The sequence below is a fragment of the Mustela erminea genome, chromosome 12, assembly GCF_009829155.1.
Source record: "Mustela erminea isolate mMusErm1 chromosome 12, mMusErm1.Pri, whole genome shotgun sequence".
NCBI lineage: Eukaryota > Metazoa > Chordata > Mammalia > Carnivora > Mustelidae > Mustela > Mustela erminea.
In genome coordinates, this window is record NC_045625.1 from 59,740,512 (window position 1) to 59,766,993 (window position 26,482).

At 35.9% G+C, this 26,482-nt stretch overlaps 1 protein-coding gene across 45 annotated transcripts in view; it reads left to right on the forward strand.

Moving 5' to 3' along the window:
* Positions 1–26,482, forward strand: part of PTPRD (protein tyrosine phosphatase receptor type D) — a 2,254,226-nt gene that overhangs the window by 2,056,520 nt on the left and 171,224 nt on the right. For 23 of the 45 annotated variants that reach the window (XM_032307482.1, XM_032307455.1, XM_032307469.1 and 20 more), the window contains 9 exons: positions 2,618–2,806; positions 4,057–4,065; positions 4,786–4,803; positions 6,406–6,516; positions 7,929–7,940; positions 9,954–10,223; positions 13,010–13,591; positions 23,335–23,468; positions 25,988–26,132. In XM_032307482.1, coding sequence (XP_032163373.1) covers positions 2,618–2,806; positions 4,057–4,065; positions 4,786–4,803; positions 6,406–6,516; positions 7,929–7,940; positions 9,954–10,223; positions 13,010–13,591; positions 23,335–23,468; positions 25,988–26,132 — 1,470 coding nt within the window. The remainder of the gene's footprint in view (positions 1–2,617; positions 2,807–4,056; positions 4,066–4,785; positions 4,804–6,405; positions 6,517–7,928; positions 7,941–9,953; positions 10,224–13,009; positions 13,592–23,334; positions 23,469–25,987; positions 26,133–26,482) is intronic. The other 22 variants (XM_032307495.1, XM_032307466.1, XM_032307473.1 and 19 more) reach the window with 7 other exon arrangements.

The following is a 26,482-nucleotide window of genomic DNA, read 5'->3' on the forward strand; positions in this document are numbered from 1 at the left end:
TTTCCACTTTTGTTTTTCAAGTAACAGTAGAACAATGCTATAGATGTAAGTATGTCATATTGATGAAAACTTTAAAGTCATAAAGGACAGCCTGATGGAACTCAAATGGAGTAGGTTATCAAAATTAGTCTGATTTGCAAAATGCTCTGTTCCATTTGCAATGTTTAACATTCCAACTTGGAGCCCTGAAAAATCACCTTGAAGTTTCATTCTTAACTATTGTTTCTGACACCTGTCCACCATAGACTTCTGCTTGGCTGATGATGTGTGAACATTCAAATAAACAGATTGTATTCCCGCTTTCTCAAAACAGTCATAGTTTTCAAGTTAAGTAAAATGTAGCTCATTGAAGGTGAATTATTTTTATATATTTTTTTAATTCTCTAGCTATAACTAACTGGTGGGACAGGAGAATATTCTCTAGTGAATTGAGAGGTCAAACTCAACTTGTCTTAGCTGCTTCTATATCGCTGCAGAAGAGCCAGGGTCCCCACTTTTCCCTGTTCTCTTGGCCCCACAGTTTCTCTTGCAATAATCTGGAGTTGTTGTTGAGGGAAAATTTCCCTTTATCGGGAGTTTTATTCTTTGGTATATTTTGACCTTTATTCATTCAAAATCTATCTCTGTAACCCTGAGCTATTTCTCTGACAAACTCTTTACCAGATGTAGCTTTCTACTATATGTAGTAGAAAAACTTTTTTTTTTTTTCATTTTTCAGTCACCAGTATATATATTTATATTTAACCTTGGGAATCATTGGAGGTTCTACCCAAATTTGAGTAATCCAGGGGCTCCAGGGTGGTTTAATTGGTTAAGGGTCTGACTCTTGATTTCAGCTCAGGTCATGATCTCAGTATTGTGAGATGGAGCCCTGTGTCAGGCTCCTGTGCTAGGTGTGTAACCTCCTTAAGATTCTCTCCCTCTCTCTCTTTCTTAAAAAATAAATAAAAAAATAAATAAAAATAAAAAAGTCTAGTGATCCAGACTAGTTTGATGGCAAGGGATTTGGATATAAATGAGACATGGAAGAATTCATGGTGTAGGGAGATAAACTGATGATAGTAAGTACAGGAAAATGGATTTTAGTTACTACACAATAGCTCTGAGGAGGGAAATATTAAATATATTTGAAAGGCTCTTTATTACAAAGAAGGTAATTTTGGCTGCATGGCTTTTCAGAGACACCCAGAGTACTTAGTGAACATGATTTATCTGGGGAACGGTTAAGAATTACAGTGTGAGTAGAAGAAACTTTCCTATGGGAGATATCATCCATGAGAGACTGAGAAAAATGGGGCCTGATTTAAAAGGATTTTGCTAGCTAGATTTAGGAGATTGAGTTTATCCTGTAATGATCGAGGGGAGGGAGTAGAGAACACATAGATCTGACTGACAACGCAGTGAGAGCATCAAAATGGAGCACTTTTCCCTAGAAATTATAACCCAGACTTCAGCAAGACTCATAGGCTCATGCCACAAATGGCAGGCTATATCCAAGGGAAAGGGAGGTGCCACCTCTGGTGATTTCTTCTTCCTTTCTTTTTCTTTTCTTTTTTTTTTTTTCTCTCTCACTGGTGTTTGTGCTTTTGAGTAATTTTGGAATTGGTGGCTCCTGAAAATTAATTGGAGGTCATGAAGGAGGGTTCATTAAATTGATGCCAGAACCAGTGAGAATTTAAAATGTTTCACAATGGTTTTCAAACAAACAGCGAAGTTCTAATTTGGAAAATCATTGCTCATATAACTGAAATTCCTTCAAATCAAAATTTCTTCAAGGTAGAATACACCTTTCTAATGCTGGCTGGAAGAGCCAGTAATGCCAGTTAGTAATGTGATCATCATGCTTAGGGGACTTAAGAGGACTTTAATTTTGCAAGATATAAAATCTGAGACATTTTTTAATTTAATTAATTAATTAATTTATTTATTTATTTATTTTCAGATTTTATTTATTTATTTGACAGAGAGAAAGAGAGCACAGGCAGGGGGGAGTGGGGGAGGGAGGAGCAGGAAGCCTGATACTCAGCTCATTCCAGGACCCTGGAATCCTGACCTCAGCTGAAGGCAACCACTTAACCTACTGAGCCATCCAGATGTCCTGATCTGGGACAATTTTGGTGTAGGTTAGGGAGAAGTGAACTTTGGATGAGCTGAGGATTCAAAATTTAGGAATTTTAACCCTTAGTGACTGAAAATGTTATAAACCTTTGGAATAGAGGAAAATACTCTCTTAATGTGAGGAATATACTTCCTTTTGTTCTTAAAGGCCCATTTCAGAGCCTCTTCTGGTACTCACTGCCCTCAGGCATACATCTGTAATTTCTTTTCTCTCCATCATGCCGAGAACTAGATGCATTTTTTTTTTAATTCTATTATGGACTTTAGCACATCTATCTTAGTTCTTTGTTAGGTTATTGGTCTCATATGCGGAGGGTGTATTCTTCTGGCCGTGAGCAACTTTGTGACTCTGTCCTAATCTGATAATGCAATGTTGTCCAATTTGTATTAGCTTCTCGAATGCTTAGTAAGGTAAGGGGAAAGATGAATGGACAATAGCTCTTGAATCTTGGCCCTCTGACTTGTTAACATAATGTTGGTATCACCTTTTGTCTTGCAGAGGATCAAATCCCCAGGGGCTTCCCTACCATTGACATGGGCCCACAGTTGAAGGTGGTTGAGCGTACACGCACTGCCACCATGCTTTGCGCAGCCAGTGGGAATCCGGATCCAGAAATAACTTGGTTTAAAGATTTCTTACCTGTCGACACAAGCAACAACAACGGCCGAATTAAGCAGTTACGATCAGGTAGGGTCTTGTTACTGTTTCCACTAACTCTTATTAGAGAATTTTTTTTTTTTTTTAGCTTTCTCTCTCTTTATTTTAATTTTAATTTTATTTTATTTTAATTTTTAGGTATTGATTTTTCTCCCTCTTCTCTTTCTCTGTTATTTAATGTGTTGTCCATGTTTGTGATGTCATAGCCTGTTTCAGAGTTTGTCTTTCTCTCTCTGTTTTGCAGCTTCTGTTTAATCCACATTGCTCACTGCTGTGACTGTATTTTTAATAATTTTTAATTTACTGCTTTTCTGCAGTATTTGATGGATCCATTTTCTCCTCTTTCTTTCTTCTTTCTCTGTTTTCTTTTGAAAAAAAAAATTTCAACATTGGACTTCATTCAGATCTTGCAAGGAGCTCCAATGGTTGTATCCATTAAAAGCCAAAAGATTCATATTAACACTAAAATGATTCAGTTTTACTAAAGTGTGTTTTCTCTGTCTTTTCTGCATTTGAATTCATCAGAGTACCAAAGTTTAGTAAGTTTGGTCACATCTGCTTTCTTTTCACTAATACATAAACCACAGAAATGTTATCTCCTGAGTAACCAGATGTATTTTGCAAAAGTCCTTTACCAAGTACCAATGAAAGGAGGGGATTTTTGTTAACTTTATTATTATATTATTGTGAGTGAGCATTTTCTACACATAAGCCACAGTAGTGTGCGCCCACACTAAAGAGTTTTGAACCCTCCAGTGACTGGATCTACAGAAGTCTGCTTTTGGTGTAGACTCCAGCTTTTGCCGCTTCCTTCTCTCTCTCCCTGCTGCCCTATTGTCCCTTTCCCATCCCCATCCCAAGTTCATTCCTTTGCTCTCCTTAGATTAAAAAATAGAGATAATTCTAAATTTCTTAAATTTTAGAGCCTGTCCCTAGGTGATCTCCCTGGGACATGTAGTAATGAGCTGTTTACTTTGACGTTGGGAATAATATTGATATGGAATTCTAAGTTGTTGAACTTAACTGCCTGTCTTCCCAGAATTCTCAGCTTTTGACCTGTCCTGTGATGTTAAAGCGTCTTGTTAACTGCCTCTTTTGCTTGTTGTCAGCAGAATTGTATAGATTAGCATTCTGTTATTGTAAATAAAGAATTAATTATTCACATGTAACATAGATGATTTAGTATATAAAGCTTTAACTCTGAAAAATTTGTACCAAATTATAAGGAATATAATAATATTTTTATGCTGTCTTTCTTCTCTCCGTATTTAAATCTCCAGAATCTATTGGTAAGTGCTTAGTTCTGAAGCGCACTTCACCCCCACTAATTTCCATATCCAGAATATTATTATTATTATTTTTATTATTATTAATAAAATGCATGGCATGCATTTTACTAACTGTCAGTGTAGACACCAGATCTCGGTAGTGGCGCGCACACGCACACATCCACAAAACTGTTATTGTAAGAACACTGTCTAGAAAAATAAAATAGTACACAAGTCGTATCACATAAATGTAGCATAGTGAGAAGCATAAGATATTCAACCAACAGTGTTTGTTTCTAGTTAGTCATTAGTCTTTCCTATAACAGTATATATATATGAGTATCTATATATATACTTAAATAGATTAGCCAGTATTTTTCCTAAACTATGTCTTTAAAAAGTATTGTTTAGTTTTTATTTATTTTTTTAAGACTATGAGGCATATAGATATAATTCTAACCCGATACGACCCCAGACCTGAGAACTCAGTTGCTTCTCTGAGAAAGGCAACGATGCCTATTGTGGTCTTTGCCCTCTGTGGTATAATGCAACTTGCTTTTTATAATCTAATAATACGATCTAATAGATTCCTGTTTTACCAGTATAGTAATTCAAGTTTCTTTTAAGACCTTATTTAATTCTGTAAATCTAATTTAATTCTTCTCCCCAGCCCTAGCCTCCTCCTTCTCGTACTAATGCTTCTTCTTTCTAATCTTATTTGCATTCATATTATCCACCCAGGTGGTACACCAATAAGAGGTAAGAGTGCTGAACTAACGTTCACAGAATGATCTTGCTCATTCTTTCTGTCCTCTCATCACTCCCATCTTTGTCCTGTTTTCAACATCATTCCAATAATATGTCCATCAACTTTATTTTTTTTCCCTTTGTACTGTTTGGTTATGATCAGTGACTCTCATATTGTGAGTTTTCCTTTTCTTTTCCTTTTCTCTTTGTTTTGTTCATTTCTTTCTTTATGGAAATGATTATTTAAGTTGTGATATGCTTCAAAGAAAGCATATCCAGGTCTCTAGACCATAGACCAGTCACAGCGTACCATCTGTCCCTCTTTTTTTCCTTTTCTTCTTCTTCCTTTTTCCTTTTTTTCTTTTTTTTTTTCTTCTTTTTCCTTTTTTTTTGTCCAACTGGAGAAAAAAAAAAGATCATTTTTTTTCTTCCTTAGCTGTTCTTGTTCTGGACCAAAGCCAAGATGGTCTGGAGAACAGTGGCAGACATGCAGAAGACAGCCTGGAACATCTGCTTTTTGTCTTTATCTTTCAAAAGGTTTTTGCTTTTGTTCTTCAATTCTTTTTTCTCTTACTGTCTTAAAAGTCAAAGAATGACTCCCCTTTCCACCTGATCCCACTCGCCTACAACCTGACAGCAATGCTTTTTTCCCCCACTTCTTTTTTTCTTGGATTACTCGCCTCTGGATTTTTGGATCTTCTGTCCTTCAGGCTATGGAAACAAAAGGTGCTCAGTATTCTTGGTGGTATGTGATATTGCTGGTTTTTCATACTTTGACTCAGTGTTCATTTCTTTTAGAATTCTTGTTTTGTATTTTTCTTGGGGCTTTGTGACACCACACTGCTAATCCCACTGGTGGATTTTGATGGGTGTCTTAGGGGATCCGTCTCGAGGTCCTCAAGCAGTGGTTGGTTGGCTCTTCCTCGCTGGCATAGGCCGTGCTTTTTAACTTTTTTTAAAACCCTCTAATTCAACTGCTCTTTGTTTTTCAGCAAATGTAATAAATGATTGTAAGTCGTGGCAAACTGTCTTTCTTTTCTTCAAAATCTGCATGTCTTAAGGGAGTTTTGTTTCTTTAAGTAATATTTTCATAATATATAATGACTAATTTTAATTTTTTACTTTGTGCAGCCTTTTTGTACTTGCTGCGTATTTTTGCCTTTCTTCAGCAGAAGACTTTCTTGAAAACCCGGCCTGGTTTTTTTTGAGCGTACCTATCTTTTGCGCCACTTTTGGTACCAAAATGGAACAAAACAAAACAAAACCAAAAATTAATCTTTTGTTTGATTTAAAAGCCATACTTCCTTGAAGCAGTCTCACCCATCTTCATTTTATTAGTCTAGGAAATGAGAGTGTTAATTATGACTAGAAGTCTTGCTCGGGAAAAGAGATAATTGTTTTCTTATGCTAGCATTGATGATGTAAAAAAAAATAATCTCTATATGTTTTTCTCATCGCATCATTTTCTGTCTGTGCACCTTAGCAAGAGATTGAAACGGCGCTGAGCGGACCTTCGCTTTGCAGGGCTTTTCATATTGTTAAGAGGTTTAGCTTTCTGCACTGAGAAAGCCTTCTCTGACCATCTCTTTGGCACTATATTTTATATCCATACAGGCGCCCTTCAGATCGAACAGAGCGAAGAATCTGACCAAGGAAAATATGAGTGTGTTGCCACCAACAGCGCGGGCACTCGCTATTCTGCCCCTGCCAATTTATATGTCAGAGGTAGGAATGACGTCACCCTGGCATCGCTTCTTCTTTAAGGTTCAGGGGGAGTTGAGAGACCCATGAAATGTGTGTTGTTGTGTCAGTAGGTATCAAGCTGATACACTAAATAATTACAGTAGTGGAAGCATTTTAGCAAATAGAGAATTGAAGATCTTGACCCTATTGTTAAAAAAAAAAAAAATTGACAGCTTTTGAGTAAAACCTATCCTGAGGCTTGCAGTTTGTAAGTATATTTGCATTTTTACATCTCGATTTACTTTGACTGCATTGATTGATCTATGCGTGGCATTTGTTTGAAGTTTTCTTCTTTTCCTTCTTTTTTCTGTTGCTGTTTCTCTTCTGTTTCCTTATCAAACTCTGAAATAATTGCTTGGTGTGTTACTAATCAGTTTTCTGTGCAACTCCAAGCATAAAGGTGTTTATGTCTTCAAGACCTCTGCTGCAGAGCTATAAGGATAAAGCTGCTAACTTAAAAACAAAAAAACACACAAAAAGAAAAGGTGCTCTATGAAAATAGCACAATTGTAATTCCTTTTTTAATACTTCTTAAAATTAATGAATAGGTGATATTATGTATGTGTATATGTCTGTGCATATATTTTCACACATTTTAAAAAGTTATTAATATTCTGAAAAGTTTAATTTTCCATTGCCCTGGAACCCTGATTATATTTTTAACAAATAATGTTAGTTATCCTTGGGACAAGAATGACTTATGAAGATACATTCATATTTTCTCATAAAGTAATATAAATGGTTACATTTTGAGCTTATGAATGTCTGTAGCTTTCATTTCAATTAGAAAGAAGTATTTCTTCTTCCCCAGAGTTTTCCAAATCAGGTTCCTATAGCTTTTTGTCCAGTGGAAATGCTCTTATTCCTGGTCTACGTGTCTGTGAATAACCACAAAAGGCTGGGTGGGGGTGGGAATTAAAGACTGTGAAGGCTTTAAGTTACTTTAAGATGGGTTTCCTTAGGAAAATATCTAGCTTGATTTTGAAATTTTCGTTTGAGGTAATATTGTTTCTGTGGGGATGTTTTCCTCTCCGATCTTTCTCTGGAGTCTGGGGTGGGAGAATATGAAGAAAACCATTTCTTCTCCAAATTCCTTGAAAGCCCCTTGAACCTTTTTCTTACAATGGTGACCTCCTTTGCTGCATGAGGCATGTGAACCTTCTTTAATGGAAAAATTTCAAAATGATGCTAGCTATTGTTTCTAATACCATATTAGTCCATGAGATGTTGCTAACGTTTTCAGCTGAGGTAGGAAGGGTTAACTAGAGCAAGTAAAGATGTTCAAGTAGCAGTTGAAAGCCTTGATATGGCCTTTTTACTCTCTCTGTGTTTCCCTTGTTTTTCTCCTTTCCTCATTTCATTGTGTTCTGCATCAAACCCCCTACATCCCTCAGAGCTGCGAGAAGGTTGGTGTGTTTTTTACTTTTTACCCACCTTACAAAACTCTTAATTAAACCAATAACAAAGAATACAAATGAAATGAATGTAGCTGCATTGTGGTCTTCTTTTGGTTAATGGTATGTTTTAGCGGAGAATGCCCTTTGCCATGGCTTCCGGTGCTTGCTGGCGATATCTAACCGTGGTGCATGATGGGCGAGAATGTACCTGGGTGCATGGTAACCGGTAACACATAACTCTCTCAGGTCCCATGAGCTCAGTCAGTGTTCCTGCTTTCTTTCCTGCCCCACTCTTCCTGTCTCCTGCCTCACCTTAATTTTTGTCGTACAAGGATGCCTGCTGCCCATAGAATGACTTTTTGTAGTTGTTCCTCTAATCCCAAGCATGAAGACTAAACTCTCCTCTATTTTCTGGATATGTTTTTTGACACCTGAGAGTCTCCAGTGGCTCCTGCTTGCTTTGTGTAACCTGTGAATTGGCTGCAGGAGGCATGCTTAACTCTTTCTTCTCTGCCTGTCATTCACCCGTGAGGCCATCACAGCGAGCCCTCTCGAATCAACAGAAGTTTATCTCCAACTTAACGACAGACAAAAAGTTTACAGACAGAATTATTTACATATCATTTTCTTGGGGTTATGAGGTTGTTTGTTTATTAACTTATCTATAATTTAAAAAAATCACTGTATTATCCATATTTAAGGTATGTTCCTAATGATTACCTCTTGATCTAAAATACTCTTGGTGTAATGTTTTGCCAATAAGAGCCCAAGATGAAGCCCATTTGTCTCTTGCCCTCTCCTTGTCCAAGACACATGTACTTAAGCACATATAAACATGCAGATTATCTGAAGCAGGAACACTGAACTCTAATTGCTTGGTAATATTTTCTGTGTTGTATTGCTTTAATATGACCTCTTCTCTCAATGTTCTGTGTTTCATTGTATGTTTTAAACCCAGTGTCCTACCATGTGAATGTAAACATAAAAAGCCTCTTACTCAATTTTGTAGCCATTATCTATGTCGTTTTACCTTAGAAACCTTAGATTGAACTGAGTAGAATCTTGAATGTGAAATACCAGCTCCCTTCCTGAATTTGCAATCCTTACCTTTGACAACCTAGCCTAATCTAATGTATTCCTTCTTTGAGCCCTGTCATCCCTTAAATCCCTGTTTCAATCACTGTACTTTATCTCCTCTCTTTACGTTTCGTGCTGTTACCTTGTTATTTCTTCTTTTGTCATTGTTGTCTTGGATTCCAGCTGTTTTTCCCCTTGTCCTAAGCACGGGCCTTGACACTTCATCTTGTGCATGCCTTGCATGACCCAATCCAGTATCCTTACTGGCACTGGATTTGTTTCTTCTTCTGTGAGCATAAATTGATATGTGTGCATATTTCTGTGCCTGTTCCAGTGTTAGTGTGAGGTCTTGATGCTGCTTCTACTCTAAGTCTGAAAGCAAATAAATTGCACTTTCCGTGTCCTCTAGATGATGTTTTCCAGGGTTGGGATGTGACAGTGTGGTCCCACACATACATTCACATCAACTGGAGGTGCACAGCACTGAAGTTGGTTTTGATACTTAACTTAAATCTGCTGGTGACCTTCCAGCCCCCTTTACTGCATATACATACATGCATAGGACCTTTGCTATATGCATGCATGTGTATGTTTTTGTGTTTATCTTATGCATGATGTTTATGTATTGTTAGTTTGTAGATAGTTTTTTGTTGTTGTTGTTGTTTTGTTTTTGTTTTTGTTTTTTGTGGGGCCCTTGTAGTTCTGAATCAACTTTTGTATGAATGTGTCTAAGATACCAATGCCTAAACTAAATACTTTTTTCTCTGTGTACACATACCATACTTGTATGGTCTGTATTATCCACAGTTTTTCTTTGTTTTGTTTTTGGAAAATCCACAATATGTTTCAATTGTTTAATTGTGTTTGTACAGTGCATGTCATATGTTTAATAAGCCACTTTATCTTGCCTTTTATTTTATCATTTTCCCTTGTGTTTTGTTCCAGTTCGCCGTGTCCCACCAAGATTCTCTATCCCACCTACTAATCATGAAATCATGCCAGGTGGAAGTGTTAATATCACCTGTGTGGCCGTGGGGTCACCAATGCCTTATGTGAAGTGGATGTTGGGGGCAGAAGATCTGACACCCGAAGATGATATGCCAATAGGAAGAAATGTACTAGAACTGAATGATGTGAGACAGTCAGCAAATTACACCTGTGTTGCTATGTCAACACTGGGTGTCATTGAAGCAATAGCACAGATCACTGTCAAAGGTAAGCTTAATGGTTTTTGCTTTGAGGGTTTAGGTACATTCAAGTCTCCCGACTAATGTTTCTATAAAGGCTACCCCTGGAATTCTATAATGTATCAGTTCATCTGAGTTCAGTTTTCAAATCCCAATAATATCTGTGATATCATTTAAGTTACACATACATAGGTAAGGAGATTCTTAAAAGGACTGATAGCCTATGTAATGAAAATCATCAAAATATTCAACAATAAGCTAGGCCCAAGCACTAACCAGGCAAAATGAGAACTGTTGATACTGTCAACCATTATGATAGAACTGATGCAAACAGGTTTCATATTAATCCAGAGCCCTGGTGAGAGTGCATGATAGAAAAATGCACATAAATTTCTCAAATCTGTGAAGACAAAAGAAAAAGAGAAAGTTAAATCAACATGATCTAATAATAGATATTGTAAAATTTTGATGGGTCTTATCATTAAAAATCAAAATGTAAGTAGCATTATATTTTATTTGAAGTTTATCTCTTATCTTCTATACATGATGTGCTCAAGAAATACTATTTTCTTTAAGTACACTAAATGTAACCAAAGTTGGGGCATAAACAATGAATGCTAAAACACTGAAAAGAAATAAAATAAAGTGGAAAAAAATAAAAATAAAATCTTCCTATAAACAAATAAAAAGTTAACCAAAGTCACAAATTTCACAAATTGTTTTTATCAGTGTTTATGGAATTCTAGAACACTTTTGTAAAAAGGGACAGACTGAGGGTGACTTTAGGTTCTTGCAAATGTCTGAAACTATTGAAAAAATGAACGACAACTTATCTTTGCCTTCCAGGACATATGCTCCTAAAAAATATAACACACATATTGTAATTGGTGTCATATCCCCACCAAGCATGTATATCAAATATAAAAAGCAGTAATGTGACATAAGAACAAAAGTACATACCATTGTCACCATTTAGTCACTTAAAATAGTAATGTTGTATTGAGTATCGGTAACTCTTTTAAGCATTCTTAAACTTATCCATACATTATAGGCACAAAACCTATACTGTACAATAAATGTGACAGCAAAACTAATGTGTTAAGTATCAGTATACACATATTTAATTAGAAATATTTCTACTTACCTTAATAATTCAGAAACACATCTAAGGAAAATGTGGATCATATACTGTTTTGAAAAATGCCAATCCAGAGTATTTGAACATTTGTTCAAATGGCTTTTTATTATTATTTTCAGTAAAATCCTTTGGCCAAATATTATCATTCTATAGTTCTTAGAGTAATATACAAATATTGAATCACCTTTCTTATAATAACTATTTCAGTTGCAAATATTTGAAGGTTTACTGAAGACCTTCAAGAATTCAAAATCAGGAGTCACATGAACTAATATCTTGTTCAACTTCTTATCTTTGTTTTCCAGGCTCTTGTCATTCTCTACTCTCGCTACCTCAAAAATAAATAAATGTAAGGGTGAATTCTGTAGGCAAAAAGTAAATCAAAACAAAAATAGCAAGTGGAAGAGAGTGAGGAGAATGCATCCTGACTCATTCACTCAATTAGGCATTCATTCAGTTAACACTGCTAGGCAGTATTCTAGGTATTGGGGTTACATCTGTAATCAAGTACAAGTTTCTGACTCTTGAAAAGCTGTCACTCCAGAGATTACTATACTTTTTGCTTTTATGCTGTCAAGGAAAAAGGGTACAAAAGTACTGATCATTTGGGTGTTACATTCTGGGTTTTCTCTCAAAAGTTAGCTGGTAGTACAAGTTTAAGTATTGCTGATACTGAATATAGACTAATATTATGATAGTAAACTACTTTAAAAATTTGTGAATATAGTTTAATAACATTTTTGAAAATTAACTAAAAACATGAATTGGAAATTAATTAAAATTTTATTCTTTTTTACCTTAAAATTCTTGGTTGGATTATTTTGGGTTTTTTAAAGATTTTATTTATTCATTTGAGATACGCAGAGAATGAGAGAAAGGGAGAGAGTGAGAGCATGAGTGGGGGGAAGGGCAGAAGGAGAGGGAGAAGCAGGCTCCCCTCTGAGCTGGGAACCAGACTCAGGGCTAGATCCCAGGACCTGGGGATCATGATCTGAGCCAAAGACAGTTGCTTAACCATCTGAACCACGCAGGTGCCCCTAGATTATTATTATTATTTTTTAATTATAGTAATATTATCTAACTTAAAACTGGAAAACAATATTGGTATTATTGTTCCATAGTGATTTAAAGCCATTTAATATATTCTAAATTGTGTTCTTTTCAGTGTTGGCATTTAGTTGTATTGTGTATTTCTTGAAGCAAGGAGCTAATTGGCCAAACTCCTGGTTATAGTAATAATAATAATTGCAATTAATGTTTTTTGAGGGTGCTAGATACATTCTGAGAACATTAGTGGAGTAGCTCATTAATCTTCTCAGCAAACTCATGAAATACCCAGCTGTACAATACAACCCAGTGATATTTATTCCCATTTTCCACATGTGAAAACTAAAGCAAAGAGAGGTTATGCCATGCATCCAGGATCACATAGCTAATAACTGGCAGATTTGAACACAAGCTTCAAATCACAGGGCTCTAATGTGTTTCTGGCAAAATGAGATTTGTCCCCCTATGCATCTTACTGTACAGCCTACCCACTTACAAAACAATCTTTTGCTATAATTTAATCTAATTAAATCTTCAGTAGATAAATAATTTTCATTCCAATTATAGAATTTATGGATCTTTGTAATATCTTAAAGATGATAGATATTCACTGTCCTTTTTTCTCCCAGCCTTACCCAAACCTCCAGGAACTCCTGTAGTGACTGAGAGCACAGCCACAAGCATCACGTTGACATGGGACTCTGGGAACCCTGAGCCTGTCTCTTACTACATCATTCAACATAAACCTAAAAATTCTGAGGAACCTTACAAAGAAATTGATGGGGTGGCAACGACACGCTACAGTGTGGCTGGACTAAGTCCCTACTCGGATTATGAATTCAGGGTTGTTGCTGTCAATAACATTGGGCGGGGACCTCCTAGTGAGCCTGTGCTAACGCAAACCTCAGAACAAGCACCATCCAGTGCCCCACGGGATGTCCAGGCGCGGATGTTAAGTTCAACCACCATTTTGGTACAGTGGAAGGAGCCTGAAGAACCAAATGGACAGATCCAAGGATACAGAGTTTATTATACAATGGATCCCACTCAGCACGTCAACAACTGGATGAAGCATAATGTAGCTGACAGCCAAATCACTACTATTGGCAACTTAGTGCCCCAGAAAACATATTCTGTCAAAGTTCTGGCTTTTACCTCAATTGGAGATGGTCCTCTTTCTAGTGACATACAAGTCATCACTCAGACAGGAGGTAAGTCTGGTTGTGGATGGGGAGTAGAGCAGGAGGGAAGGAGTAGCCACTAAGAGGTGTGAATGGTGAAAACAAAGACAGGACAAAGATAACTATGAATTTTAATTTTTGAGACTTAGAGTTTCTAAATGAGGTTAAGATAAGGCATCTGGAGTGGGATAGGCACGGACCCCTGAAAGACTAAGTAATACTTTTAAGCAGAGGGATGCATTTTTTAAAAAAATTATACCCAAGTGACTTGAAGATTTTTCTGAATGAGATAGATGAATGGACCCTCCATGCAGCATTTTGAGAATAGAACTATGTTGCTTTATACTAGTGACTCTGATAGAATACCCCCACAAAATTATTTCATTTCATTTCATTTCATTTCATTTCATTTCATTTCATTTCATTATGAAATATGAATTATTTCATTATTTCATTATGAAAGATTGGGTGGTTCAAGATAAAGTTAAAAATAAAACTGTCAGGGAGCCTTGCTCCCTTACTTACTTACTTGCACATTTAAGTGTCTTCTATTTTCCAGGAAGCTACCCACTGGGGGCATATATATATACTAGGAGCATATATATATGCTCCTAATGGATTTTTGAATTTTTTTCTTTGTATGGTTTCATGGGTGGAGAAAGACAGTTGTCAAGATCCTAGATCAAATGTTGGGGTCTCGTTGACTCATTTTCATCGGCATTCAGGCAGATATCACACTATTTTATGGAGAAACCCTTGGCCATTCTAGTGTTTCTGTTTGCATAAGCGGATATGAGACCTCTCTGGCCTTTGATTCAAAGTGATCAATTTTGCCTTGGGTTGACGATATGACATAGCAACTTTCTTCTAAAGTTTATTCTTGAACATGTGTGAGCTATTAATTTAACTCCTATGAGGTGTTGGCATCTTGTAACTTGTGTTAATCTCAGTGTTTTGGGGATGCCTGTGTGGCTCAGTCAGTTAAGTGGCTGCCTTTGGCTTGGGTCATGATCCCAGGGCCCTGCGGTCAAGTCCCACACTGGGCTACTTGCTCAGTGGAGAGCCTGCTTTTCCCTATACCTGCTGTTCCCTCTGCTTGTGCACTTACTCTCTCTCTGACAAATTAATAAGTAAAATCTTAAAAAAAAAAAAAACTCAGTGTTTTGGTGGTATGCTATTGGTTTGTTTGAGAATATAGATAAAAAACATATTAATAAAAAAACATATTATTGGACATAGCTATAATCTCTAAGTGTAACTCACTGGTAATCTTGGGAATGAATTTTCTGATGTGTTAGGACTAGATAAACCTATGTTTAACCCTGACTTGTTTTCATATTTTATTCTTTATGAATCATGCCACTGAGAGTGTTTACCTATTTTCTCTAGCTACTAGAGATCTCAGAATATATTTACAGTCTGCTTCACTTTGTTTTATTTTTGTACTGTTATTGGGTTCCTGCTATTTGTTCATGGATATATTATTTTCTCTAATAATATGAAAGATAGCTGTAATATATATATATATACCTTGCCACAATTATACTAAAAAACATCCATATATTTTCCCTTCTTGAGTTTTGTATTTCTTCTGTACTTATTTGCTATATTAATACATGGGAAAACACTGTAATTAACTTTTCCATATATCTTGTATTAGAAAGTGTAGAAATCTGAGCATCTTGTCCTCCTGTTCTTCTTCTTGACTAAAACTGGTCAACTATTATGACATTATTTTTTATTACACTATTTTAGCAGATTCCTAACCATTTAAAGTTAAAAGAAAGTATATATAAAGAACATATACTTGTGTTCCGCTTTCAGTTCTTCTAATTTTTCAGTGGTGATATAGTTTTTTTTTTTTAAAGCACTTTTTTTTTTAAGATTTTATTTATTTATTTGTCAGAGTGAGCACAGGCAGACAGAGTGGCAGGCGGAGGCAGACGGAGAAGCAGGCTCCCGCTGAGCAAGGAGCCCAATGTGGACTCGATCCCAGGATGCTGGGATCATGACCTGAGCCGAAGGCAGCGGCTTAACCAACTCAGCTACCCAGGTGTCCCTATGGTGATATAGTTTTTAAAGATCTATTTATTTATTTGAGAGAGAGAGAGAGAATTGCAAGGAGGGGCAGAGGGAGAGAAACTCAAACAGACTCCCTGCTGACTATGGAGCCCAGATACAGGGCTGTCCTACCACCCATGAGATCATGACCTGAACTGAAATCACTAGTCAGATGTTTAACTGACTGAGTCACTCAGGTGTCCCTCAGTGGTGATTTTTTAAAAATGCCTAGTTTCAGAGTAATATAACCAGAGTTTATATCCAGTATACCATTTTTAGCTCTATAACCCTGGACAATTTTCTTCAGTTCTCTGAGCTTTAGTTTTCTTACCATCAAAAATAATAACCACCTTATAGAGTTTAGAGGTAGTATTTGGTTTCTAGGGCTCCTGTAACAAAATACCACAGACTGGGTGGCTTGAACAACTTTAATTTTACTGTCTCTCCCTTCCAATGGCTAGAAGTCTGAGATCATGGTGCATGGAACTTGTTCTTTCTCAGGGCAGCTTCTGGGCTTCTCTCTTAGCTTCTGTTGGTTTGCTAGCAATCTTGGCTGTTCCTTGCTTGGAGAGGCATCACCCTGATCTCTGCCTTATTGTCACATTGTGTTCTCTCTCTGTGTGTGGCTTTTTGTCTCAATTTATCCTTTTCATAAGGATTCCAGTCATAATGGATGAGGGCCCAACCAAGTGACCTCATCTTAAATAATTACATCTGCAAAATTCTTATTTCCAAATCAGGTCACATTCTGAGGGTTAGGAATTTAACATATAAAATTTTGTGGAATACACTTCAATCCATTGCAGGGTGATAGATTAGGTAATGGATAGAAATAGTTTATAACTTAGTAAGTACTATATAATCATCATCATAATAAAAACAGCTACATATACTGGTACTGTGAGTGTTGCATGTACTAATATTGCTACCCAGTTTGGTAGATGTGGAATTACCCCATTTGCCAATGAGTAAATTGAGGATTGAAGAAGATTCAGGAACTTGTTTTGTGTGGTCATAATTTTGGTAAGTGGGAAAGCAGAATTTAAATCCAGGCACCCTAGCTACTTTAAAGCCTTATTATATTTAAATTAATAATTTGTTTTTGTGATAGTTTCAGTGTCTGCTAGATTTTTGTGCCTACCAGGTGCTCAATAAACAGAGTAAACACGGTCATTCATTTATTCATATATTTATTAAAGAATTATATATAATTTACTTTTAAAATATTTGAGGTAGCTGTTATATTATCCTAGTACAAAAGTACTTTAAACTATTTAGATATTAAAAAAAAGGTTTATCTGAAAGTAGGGAAAGGAATGCCTCTTTTCTTTTTTTTTTTTTTAAAGATTTTATTTATTTTATTTGACAGACAGAGATTACAAGTAGGCAGAGAGGCAGGCAGAGAAAGAGGGGAGGAAGCAGGCTCCCTGCTGAGCAGAGAGCCCGATGCGGGGCTCGATCCCAGGACCCTGGGATCATGACCTGAGCCGAAGGCAGAGGCTTTAACCCACTGAGCCACCCAGGCGCCCCAGGAATGCCTCTTTTCATAGGTTATTATACTTGATTGGTAAATTTGGTTCTAAGTTTTCAAACCACAGACTTAAACATAAGAATCCATAATGTTTTATAACTTTTTTTCCCCTGATATCAGGAAGATTTAGGTATCTTAGATACCAGATACTTCCTGGAAACAAATTCACCTAAAATGTAAGAAGCCTTGGGAATCATGAGAATCTTTATATTCAGAACAGAGAAGACAGACAATAATGCCTTTTGTCACAGTTTATTTAAAGATATAGAACTGATGTTAAATAGTACATATTTGGTTTTCTCTATCACCAAGGACATAATATGACATAAGTCATAACCCATAACTTAGTTAAGACAGTGCTACAATAGATACAATTGAGTAATGTGATCCAGGGACTCTGAAATTGGAAAAATCTGGATAAGTGGGTCACCAATGCATTAGAAGAGTTGTTCCCAATCTCTGAGTATTTTTACATTATTTCCAAGAACCTTGTTTAATAGTTGTACTTTTAATACCCATTGATTGAGAAGATATATAATGACATAATGACTTGTGCCTGCCAAGATCAATAGGCTAAGAAAACCTTCCAAAATAGCACAATGATTTGATCTGTTCCCTAGCTTTAATTAACAAAGGCCATTTGATGTTAGTGGACACCTGCCAAATACAATGATATTAGTTCTAATATAATTAATGCTGAGCTTTTCCTTTTTTTTTTTTTTCCTTGCTGACTAAATATTTCTTAAGATCATAGCTAGGGAAAAACATAAAATCATTGTGGAATATTCTTTTAGAGGGTCTATAGAAAATTTGAGGATATAATTATTTTTACTACAATTTTATCTTTCCAAGCCTATGAAAATTCACTAAGATGTATAAATTTCTCAAGTATATTTTAATTTCATAGATACAAAGATATAAATGTCTATGTCTTCTATATCTAAAAGATGTTAATTTCATTTTTTTTTAATCTTTAATTCGCTGGCAACAATAGTCCTATTTTTGTTTAAAATTGGGCTCTGAATTAATTATTTTCTAGAAACATGGGTTAATCTTCCAATTTTTCCATTGCTTTAACTCTTGGCAGTGCGGTCACTTGCCACTAGTTTACCTTAAAAATATGGAGAATGCAGTATATGGTCATTGTCAAAGGAAGAATTTATATTGTGCTAGAAAAAGATATCTACTATTAGAATACACATTTTGAAAGGATGTCTTTTTGTACATTTTTATTATATAGATTATTATAATAGGAATATATGGTAACTGTATTGTATAAAAGAAGTACAAATAAAACTGTGATAAAGGATGTAGTAAATTACATCTAAAACCTAACGCCCTAAAATGTTGCCTGATGCTCATGCTAATTGAAGCCATTATAAATCTGTTGAATCCTGTCTTTCTTTTTTCTTTCTTTAGAAAACCTCTAATTTTTCTGTCCATTTAATAGATTCTTGGGAAAAGTCTACTGATTTCTATGTGTATACTTTACTAGTATAGGCTTTTAGAAGGAAAATAGTTATGTCTGTTTACTAAATAAATACTGAGTAGTACCGACCTTAAACTTTTTGAAGAAGCTGATTCTACTCCAAATGCTGAGCATTGCTGGAGGGTGGGGGGGAGATAACAAACAAACAAACAAAAAGAAAACTATGATATTTAAAGACATGACATTTTAGGTTTCCAGAACTTACTAAATCATTTCATTAGTATATGTCAACAGGTCTAAATAAGCGAATTAGAAAAAGACTAATTTCCAACTTCCTAACTTCTGAGTCCAATTTAAATGCATCCTTAAAATAGTTTTAGCAAAGGAGCTAAAAGGAGTTTGAGTAAAGGAACTCTAGATGTAAATTTAACTTTTCACACTGATAATTTAATGACAATTGAGAATAAAATGTGTGCAGGTGCTTGCCTATTAAGTACTTATTTTATCAATGATATATTTTTAGCACTTATAAATCAGACTCCTTGTTTTGAATTTTGCTTTGTTTTACTACCTTTATAACTCTGGCCATTGCTTTTATTATTGTTGTCATTTATCAACGTGCTAGGTACATTTTCAAATGTGTACCTTATTAAAATACTAAGCATTTTAGCAATAATGACTTAACTTTCCCTTATAATAGTTCATATTTATAATATGGCTGAGTGAAATTGTTGGCTATCTACTTACTACATGATAACCCTTTTCTCCTTAGAGATATTTACTTAATTTTACTTAAATATTGATTTCTTCTAATATTATCAGCATTTCAGATGACATACAGATATTCTTCATCTCTCTTTCATTTTTCATTCTTTATTTGAGTGGCCTTCAGATATTTATATGGAATATAATAGCAGTACTACTCAAATACTTTACATTCACCAATGGGATTATAATCTTGTTTGGGGGACTTGATAGTTCATGTTTATATTTCCTTGTGGACATTAAATAATCAAGAAGAAAAGTACAATCTTGATACCACTTTACAGAATACAAACATTTCTTGAATATAGGTTTAAGGAAAAATTGTAAGTTCTACCTCTCTTTCCTCTGTCCACATCTAAATTCTAAATTTGGCTTATGGTCAATAATATCACATCTCCCTTGTAATGTAGAACGATTGCACTGAAGTTTCTGGATGGGCCTTTTTAATTCTTTCCTTGAGTTTCCAGAATCTCAGAGTTTCCTATAAAATTTATGTTCAGTTAATTGATGAGGAAAATGCTACAACACAGAAAAGTTCTTAATAGTAAAATAGACACAGACAAACAAGAAATGAAGATGAAAGAATGACAATAACTTTGAGTTGTAAAGACTGTAAGAACATTTGGAGATAGAATCTAAAGCCACCATAACTGACCGAACATGAAGTACTCTCTGTGTTTCCAAATAGTACAGAGAAATAAGTAGAAGAAAAATAATAAAGTACAAAGAAATAAGACCGTTTGGAGCCCCCTGAAGTGCTTCTTCATATACATATATTATCATTAAGACTACTATGTTTGAGGAATATAAAACTAAATCCATTAATTTCATAGCTTTTTTCCTTTACTTTGATGCCTCAGTTTTATTCTGGTTATTTCAACATGGCTAAATGACTCTGAGGAAGCAACTCTAAGTGAATCTTCAATTCCCAGTGAGATCTAAGTAGTGGCACTTTAAGGTGTTTATGAACATAGAGCCTGATATAATAAAAAGTCTTTTAAAACACTGATCCATTTGCTGGATTTTGCCAGTAGACATAATTTGCCCCCTATCGTGTTTTTCAATTAATTTAAATTAATTCAATTAATTTCCAATGGTTAAAAATTGAAAGATTTTACCTAGAAGATTCACTGTCAACTTCTTCTTTTTTTTTTTTTTTTTCTATAAAGAAGAAAAAATTCCAACCTTTCAAACAGAAAACACCTTGTGTAGACTTTTTTCCCCACCTTCAAAGATAAGCATCTCTGGAGGTATCCTCAAACTAAGGTTGGGTTTAAATTCATCACTGTGCTAGGAGCTGAATAAAAATATCATGAAGGAGCTCTTGGGTAGCTTGGTAGGTTAAGCATCTGCCTTGGGCTCAGGTCATGATCCCCCGGGGCCTGGGATGGAGCCCTGAGTTGGGCTCCCTGCTCAGCAAGGCGTCTTCCTCTGCCCGGCCCCCACCATGCTGCTGACCTGTGCTCTCCATCGTGTGCACGTGCTCGAAGATTAATAAAATCTTAAAATCACCAAGGTGCTTGAACCAAAAGAAAATTCTCCTCTGGTTCAGCTGTGACTCCAGACAGGATCCACTGTCAACTTCTGTTGAAAAATCAGAAGTTCAGGCAAACTTGGACCAGCACTGCACAAAGCTGCAATCATTTGGTGCTGAAAACTATCAATGCCTTCAGGTGTGCCAGGCACTTTCCCATTGACCCCAGACCCCACCTGGTTTCCATGCTCTCTAAGTGATCTGCCTGATACCTCTGGACACTGTCTTTCTTTCTTTCTTTCTTTCTTTCTTTCTTTCAGATTTTATTTATTTGAGAGAGAGAGTGAGCAGGAGCAGGGAGGGAGTGGCAGACAGAGAAGGAGGCTCCTCACTGAGCAGGGAGCAGATGGAGGACTTGATCCCAGGAACCTGGGATCATGATCTGATCCAAAGGCAGACACTTAACAGATTGAGCCACTCAGGCGCCCTGGACATTTGTATTTCTACCACAATTTAACATCTATTAAATTACCCTCCAGACCACTTCAAAAGAAGAGCAAGATAGAGCAAACAAGGAGAACCTTGTATATATTATTTGAAGTTTCTTATTTTTTTTTAAATTAATTTTTTATTTTTTATAAACATATATTTTTATCCCCAGGGGTACAGGTCTGTGAATCACCAGGTTTACACACTTCACAGCACTCACCAAAGCACATACCCTCCCCAATGTCCATAATCCCACCCCCTTCTCCCAAACCCCCTCCCCCCAGCAACCCTCAGTTTGTTTTGTGAGATTAAGAGTCACTTATGGTTTGTCTCCCTCCCAATCCCATCTTGTTTCATTGATTCTTCTCCTACCCACTTAAGCCCCCATGTTGCATCACCACTTCCTCATATCAGGGAGATCATATGATAGTTGTCTTTCTCTGCTTGACTTATTTCGCTAAGCATGATACGCTCTAGTTCCATCCATGAAGTTTCTTGACCACTACTTACTTTGTTCAAGAATAAAATGAACAGTACACCCTCTGAAGCTCTGAGCCTGTTTAATTCATTATTTAGAAGGAGAAGTGTCTTAATAGATTTGGAGGGTCAGGTGAAGTTTGTGTCACTAAACAAGGATGAAACATTGAGGCCCACTGGGAATTTGCTCAAGACAAATTAAAAGCAAAAAAGGTAAACAGTTTAAGAAAAAGTTAATTAGATTTCCAAGATGTTTTCAATTAATGTCAATTTATTATTAGCATTAGACAGGGAGGAAATACATAACAAGCAATTATTATCCTGAGAGCAGCCCTTTAGTTCTGTTCATGTTTTTAATTCTTGACAATACTGTGTTCCAGTTTGGTTAAGTCAGGAGTTATCACAAAGCTTTCTTCCTTCTCAGACTTGGGGAAGTTGGGAGGAAGAAAAAAGGAAACAAAAGTAGATAGAAAGAAGTGACCACACACATATGCGTATGTGTGTGTATTTTTAGGCTAAGAACCCCTTTAATCTTCGGAATATTAACCTCTAATCATAACGTCCCCATCTGTCTGATTGTTCTTGGCCTCCATTGTTGCTCCTTCTAGCATGTTTGGTATTTCCCGTTTAGAACTAGTATGTTCTCTATTTACTTTTCTATTTTCCTGTTAATTTTTCCCTCTTTCCCCCTTCTTTTGCTCTTGCTCTTTGATTTTCTTTTGACTGAGCAAATACTTACAGAGAAAAAAGAAAAGAAAAAAAAAGATACCCTGTTTAGGACGTATGTTCATAGAGGCATCAAATAAATGAGTATCTTGGGACTCCTGGGTGGATCAGTTGGTTAAGCAGCTGCCTTTGGCTCAGGTCATGATCCCAGAGTCCTGGCCCTCTGACAAATAAATAAATAAAACCTTTTAAAAAAGAGAAAGTCAATTAGGGATTTAGAAGTAATTATTTATAAGTGATAGTTTTCTTTTCTTTTTTTTTTTTCTTAACCTCTTTTTCAAAATGTGGGTTGGTAAGAAAAAATACTACATAATTCTGGTTTACCAGTAGGTTTTGTTAATGTAGCAAAGGTGGGATTTTATAAACCAAACTGGAAATAATTTTAAAAGTGAAATGCAGTGCTAAAGAACAAATTCCCAGTTGTAAAATAGCAATGGTTTTTATGTATTTAGCACTTGTTATGATTTAGACAATATTGATTACAAATGCATTATATAAATCATCTTATTTATCACAATAATATTATGAAGTAAGTTTATTATTTGTGAGATCAGATTTATTATCAGATTTATGCTCTATTCTATGTGTGATAACTCTCTATCTTATATAGATTTTAAACTGATCAAGAACAAATGCCATGTTAAAAATATTCTTGTACCTTGAAGGAGGAAAAATGGACTATAAACAATGTTAAGGACCTAGCTATCTGTTAAGCTACACGTGTTTACACATTTGGAGAGGTTTAAATGGATGCACTAATGGAAGAGTTTCTGAACACCCATGGTGATGATGAACTCAGTCCTTTGCCTTCCTGTTTTTAGTGCCAGGGCAACCACTAAACTTCAAAGCAGAACCTGAGTCTGAAACAAGTATTTTGCTGTCTTGGACACCTCCACGTTCAGACACTATTGCTAACTATGAACTGGTCTACAAAGATGGGGAGCATGGAGAGGAGGTAAGACTGTTTCTCACCTTCTGGTCATGCACTATATTGGGGCCTACTGTACTTTTGAGTATTTGCCAAATTTCTGCGCAAAGGTCAGACATTTGTAGAGGACTTTTGTGGGAAAGATTTCTTCATCAAAGAAGGAACTTGACCAAAAAAAAAAAATCAGAATATTGATTTCAAGACTTTGGGGGGTAGAATGGGGCAAAGACCAACACCGAAACAGCTCTTGTCTCTATTTCCAGGTTTCTGAGCTTCTTCTGAAAAGAATATACCCTATGAGACTTAGGGACCTCCTTTATTTCTCTTCTGCCTTATAGTGCTTAAGTCATCATATAGCACTTAAGTCAAACGACTCCAAGGCTTTGGATGGATGGATTTATCCAAGCTGGTGTCAGAGAAGGCCCAGTAACAAATGTTTATTTGTGTGCCAAGAGTTATTTGATATGAATGGAGTATATATAATGTTTGAGTATGCTATGCCAATAAAACAATTGTAAACTGAAAAAGTCTGGCAATTCTTGATAGTTACTGAAAAGAGAAACAATATCAATGTAAATAATACATACATTAAGAGATATAATAAGGATTTCACATATATTAACTTATTCAGTTCTTACAGTGGTGCCATGAGTCAGTTTCTACTTTTAATTAATTCCACATATAACAAAATGAAGGCACAAATAAAGTTAAACAGATTTCCCCAAATCTCACACTCCTGAATGGCAGAACTAGGATTTGAAAATCTAAGCAGTCAGGTTCCAGAATCTATCTTTTAACCAATAGTGTGTACTGCCTCTTGGGTGTACTTTGCATAGATTATAGAAATCAGTATTAAGATACAGCTAACATTTTCATGATGGGAATATATGGTATTAATGAATGTATTTCTTTTATTACTGTGATATCAAGTCTGGAACATTAAGACAAAAATGTTGGTGAAACTACATGTGAAAACTCAATCCATACAAGTCATTTTACTGTACCTTTTCGTTCTTTATCTTAAGAAGATCTTCACAAAGCTAGTTAACCCCTAACTTTTAACAGAAATACCTTTTTCCTTTAAAACACTCACATACTAAATGAAATATTATCAGTTAACTTATGGTGCATCATTCTGAATGCTGCAATAAATTAATATGTTCCTATAAACTTCCATCTTATTACAGCTGTTTGAAATGAGCAGAATCTCCAAAGACCAGGTTCTAAATGCAATGCTTTTAGAGTTAGCTAACAAAGCCATGAATTAAGCATTCAAAAAGCTGTATAATTGAAATGCAGCTATAACTTAAAGTACTCAAGTTACCATGACTGGTGTTTTTATTAAGACATAATTCAACATTAATTTATTTTAAATCCTTGCCACTACCCAACTAAAAAACAAATCAGATTAAAACAGTGCAAGAGAGTGGCGCTCCTTTGAGAATGCTATAGATGTAGGTGCGTGAGTGTTGGCACACCTACTCTGTTTTACAATTGTTTCTTTGGGGATTCCATTTTTACTTACCATTTGGGAAATCTAAAATTTACAAAAGCTCTTGTGTTTGTGAGCCAGAATACCCTAGGGATGTTTTCTCTAGTTTTATATTTGAATTCCCCTTGAACGATTTCTGTTTGTGTAAACAGCAAACTCTATTCGATGAAAAGCCTTGAGATTATTTATGCCATTACTAGATTACATATTAGTGTGTATTTTAAGGCTTACTACAGGCTAATGTTCAATCTGAGATTGATTATCCATAGCTCTATTTTTGCTAAAACGCAAGTCAAATCTTAAGCATGAAAAGTAAAAGTTACAACATTCAATTAAAGAAACCTTATTTCAAAAGCCCTTTATGATGTTAAAATTTGCAGAAAAGTTGGTGCCTTTTTTTCTCTAGCTGTGTGCTCCGTAGTCACAAAGAAAGTTTTAAAATGATTTTAAATCTGTCTAGAGTGATGATATGGCTTTGTATAAATTATCCACCTAGTAAACATCTGATTCTTATCCCATCAGAACTTTGCAGTTTCTGAGCTCCTGTAGCAATGTCATAGAAACTGTGCACTGGTTTCTTTTGCTACTTCTGGCCATATCTTCTTTGCCCCAATTCAAATTACAGAACATCATGGGAGATAAGCTAGGCAATCTATTCACTTGAAATTGCACCCATTGACTAGACTCCACTACAGGGGCAGGTGCCAGTGTCTGTTGTGGGCTTTGTCTCCGCAACACATGCACCTTAAGGAATGAGTGGTGGCCTCTCAACTTCCCTCCTATTTTACCGATTTGGTCACTGCATCATCTTTAGAAAGATTTCTGGCTTCCATTGTTCTGGTTGCCTTATTTATAGTAGAAATGTGCCTTTAAACACTGATATTTTCCTTGTATCGTTCCCCTGGTACAGTCCTACTCACTGTTGATTCTGTTTGTGATATTTTGATGACTTTATAACCACAGTGACAGACATCAGAGGTTGCAGGCAGTGTGCTAAAAATATTTGCATGAATCTTAATGAAAATGACCCAGTTCTTTTGTTACTTATCCCCAGCAACGGATTACCATTGAGCCAGGGACATCTTATAGACTGCAAGGACTGAAACCCAACAGTTTATACTATTTCCGTCTGGCCGCACGCTCTCCTCAAGGCCTGGGTGCTTCCACAGCTGAAATATCAGCCAGAACCATGCAGTCAAGTAGGTGTCTCTCTTTGCTTCCTTTCTTCCTTTTTCCATTAGGAGGTATTGCGGCCTCTTTTCGCCTGCCAACAAACAAATGGGCTAATTAATAAGTTTGACAATCCATAGTTTCTATGCTAGTATGCATCCAACTTTGGAGATTGTAATCATGACCTATGTTGGTTTCCAACTTGGTCCAAATAGCAGATACCATTCTCCGCCTTCCTAAACTGAAGGAAGTTGGAGGAGTTAGAAGACTTCTGTGAGGAAAATGAATGAAGGTTCCACCAGGTCCTGTGTAATGACGTATAATGCTATAAAGCCAAATTTTGGTTCAGAGCACTGCCAAATAATTACAAGAGGGCTTC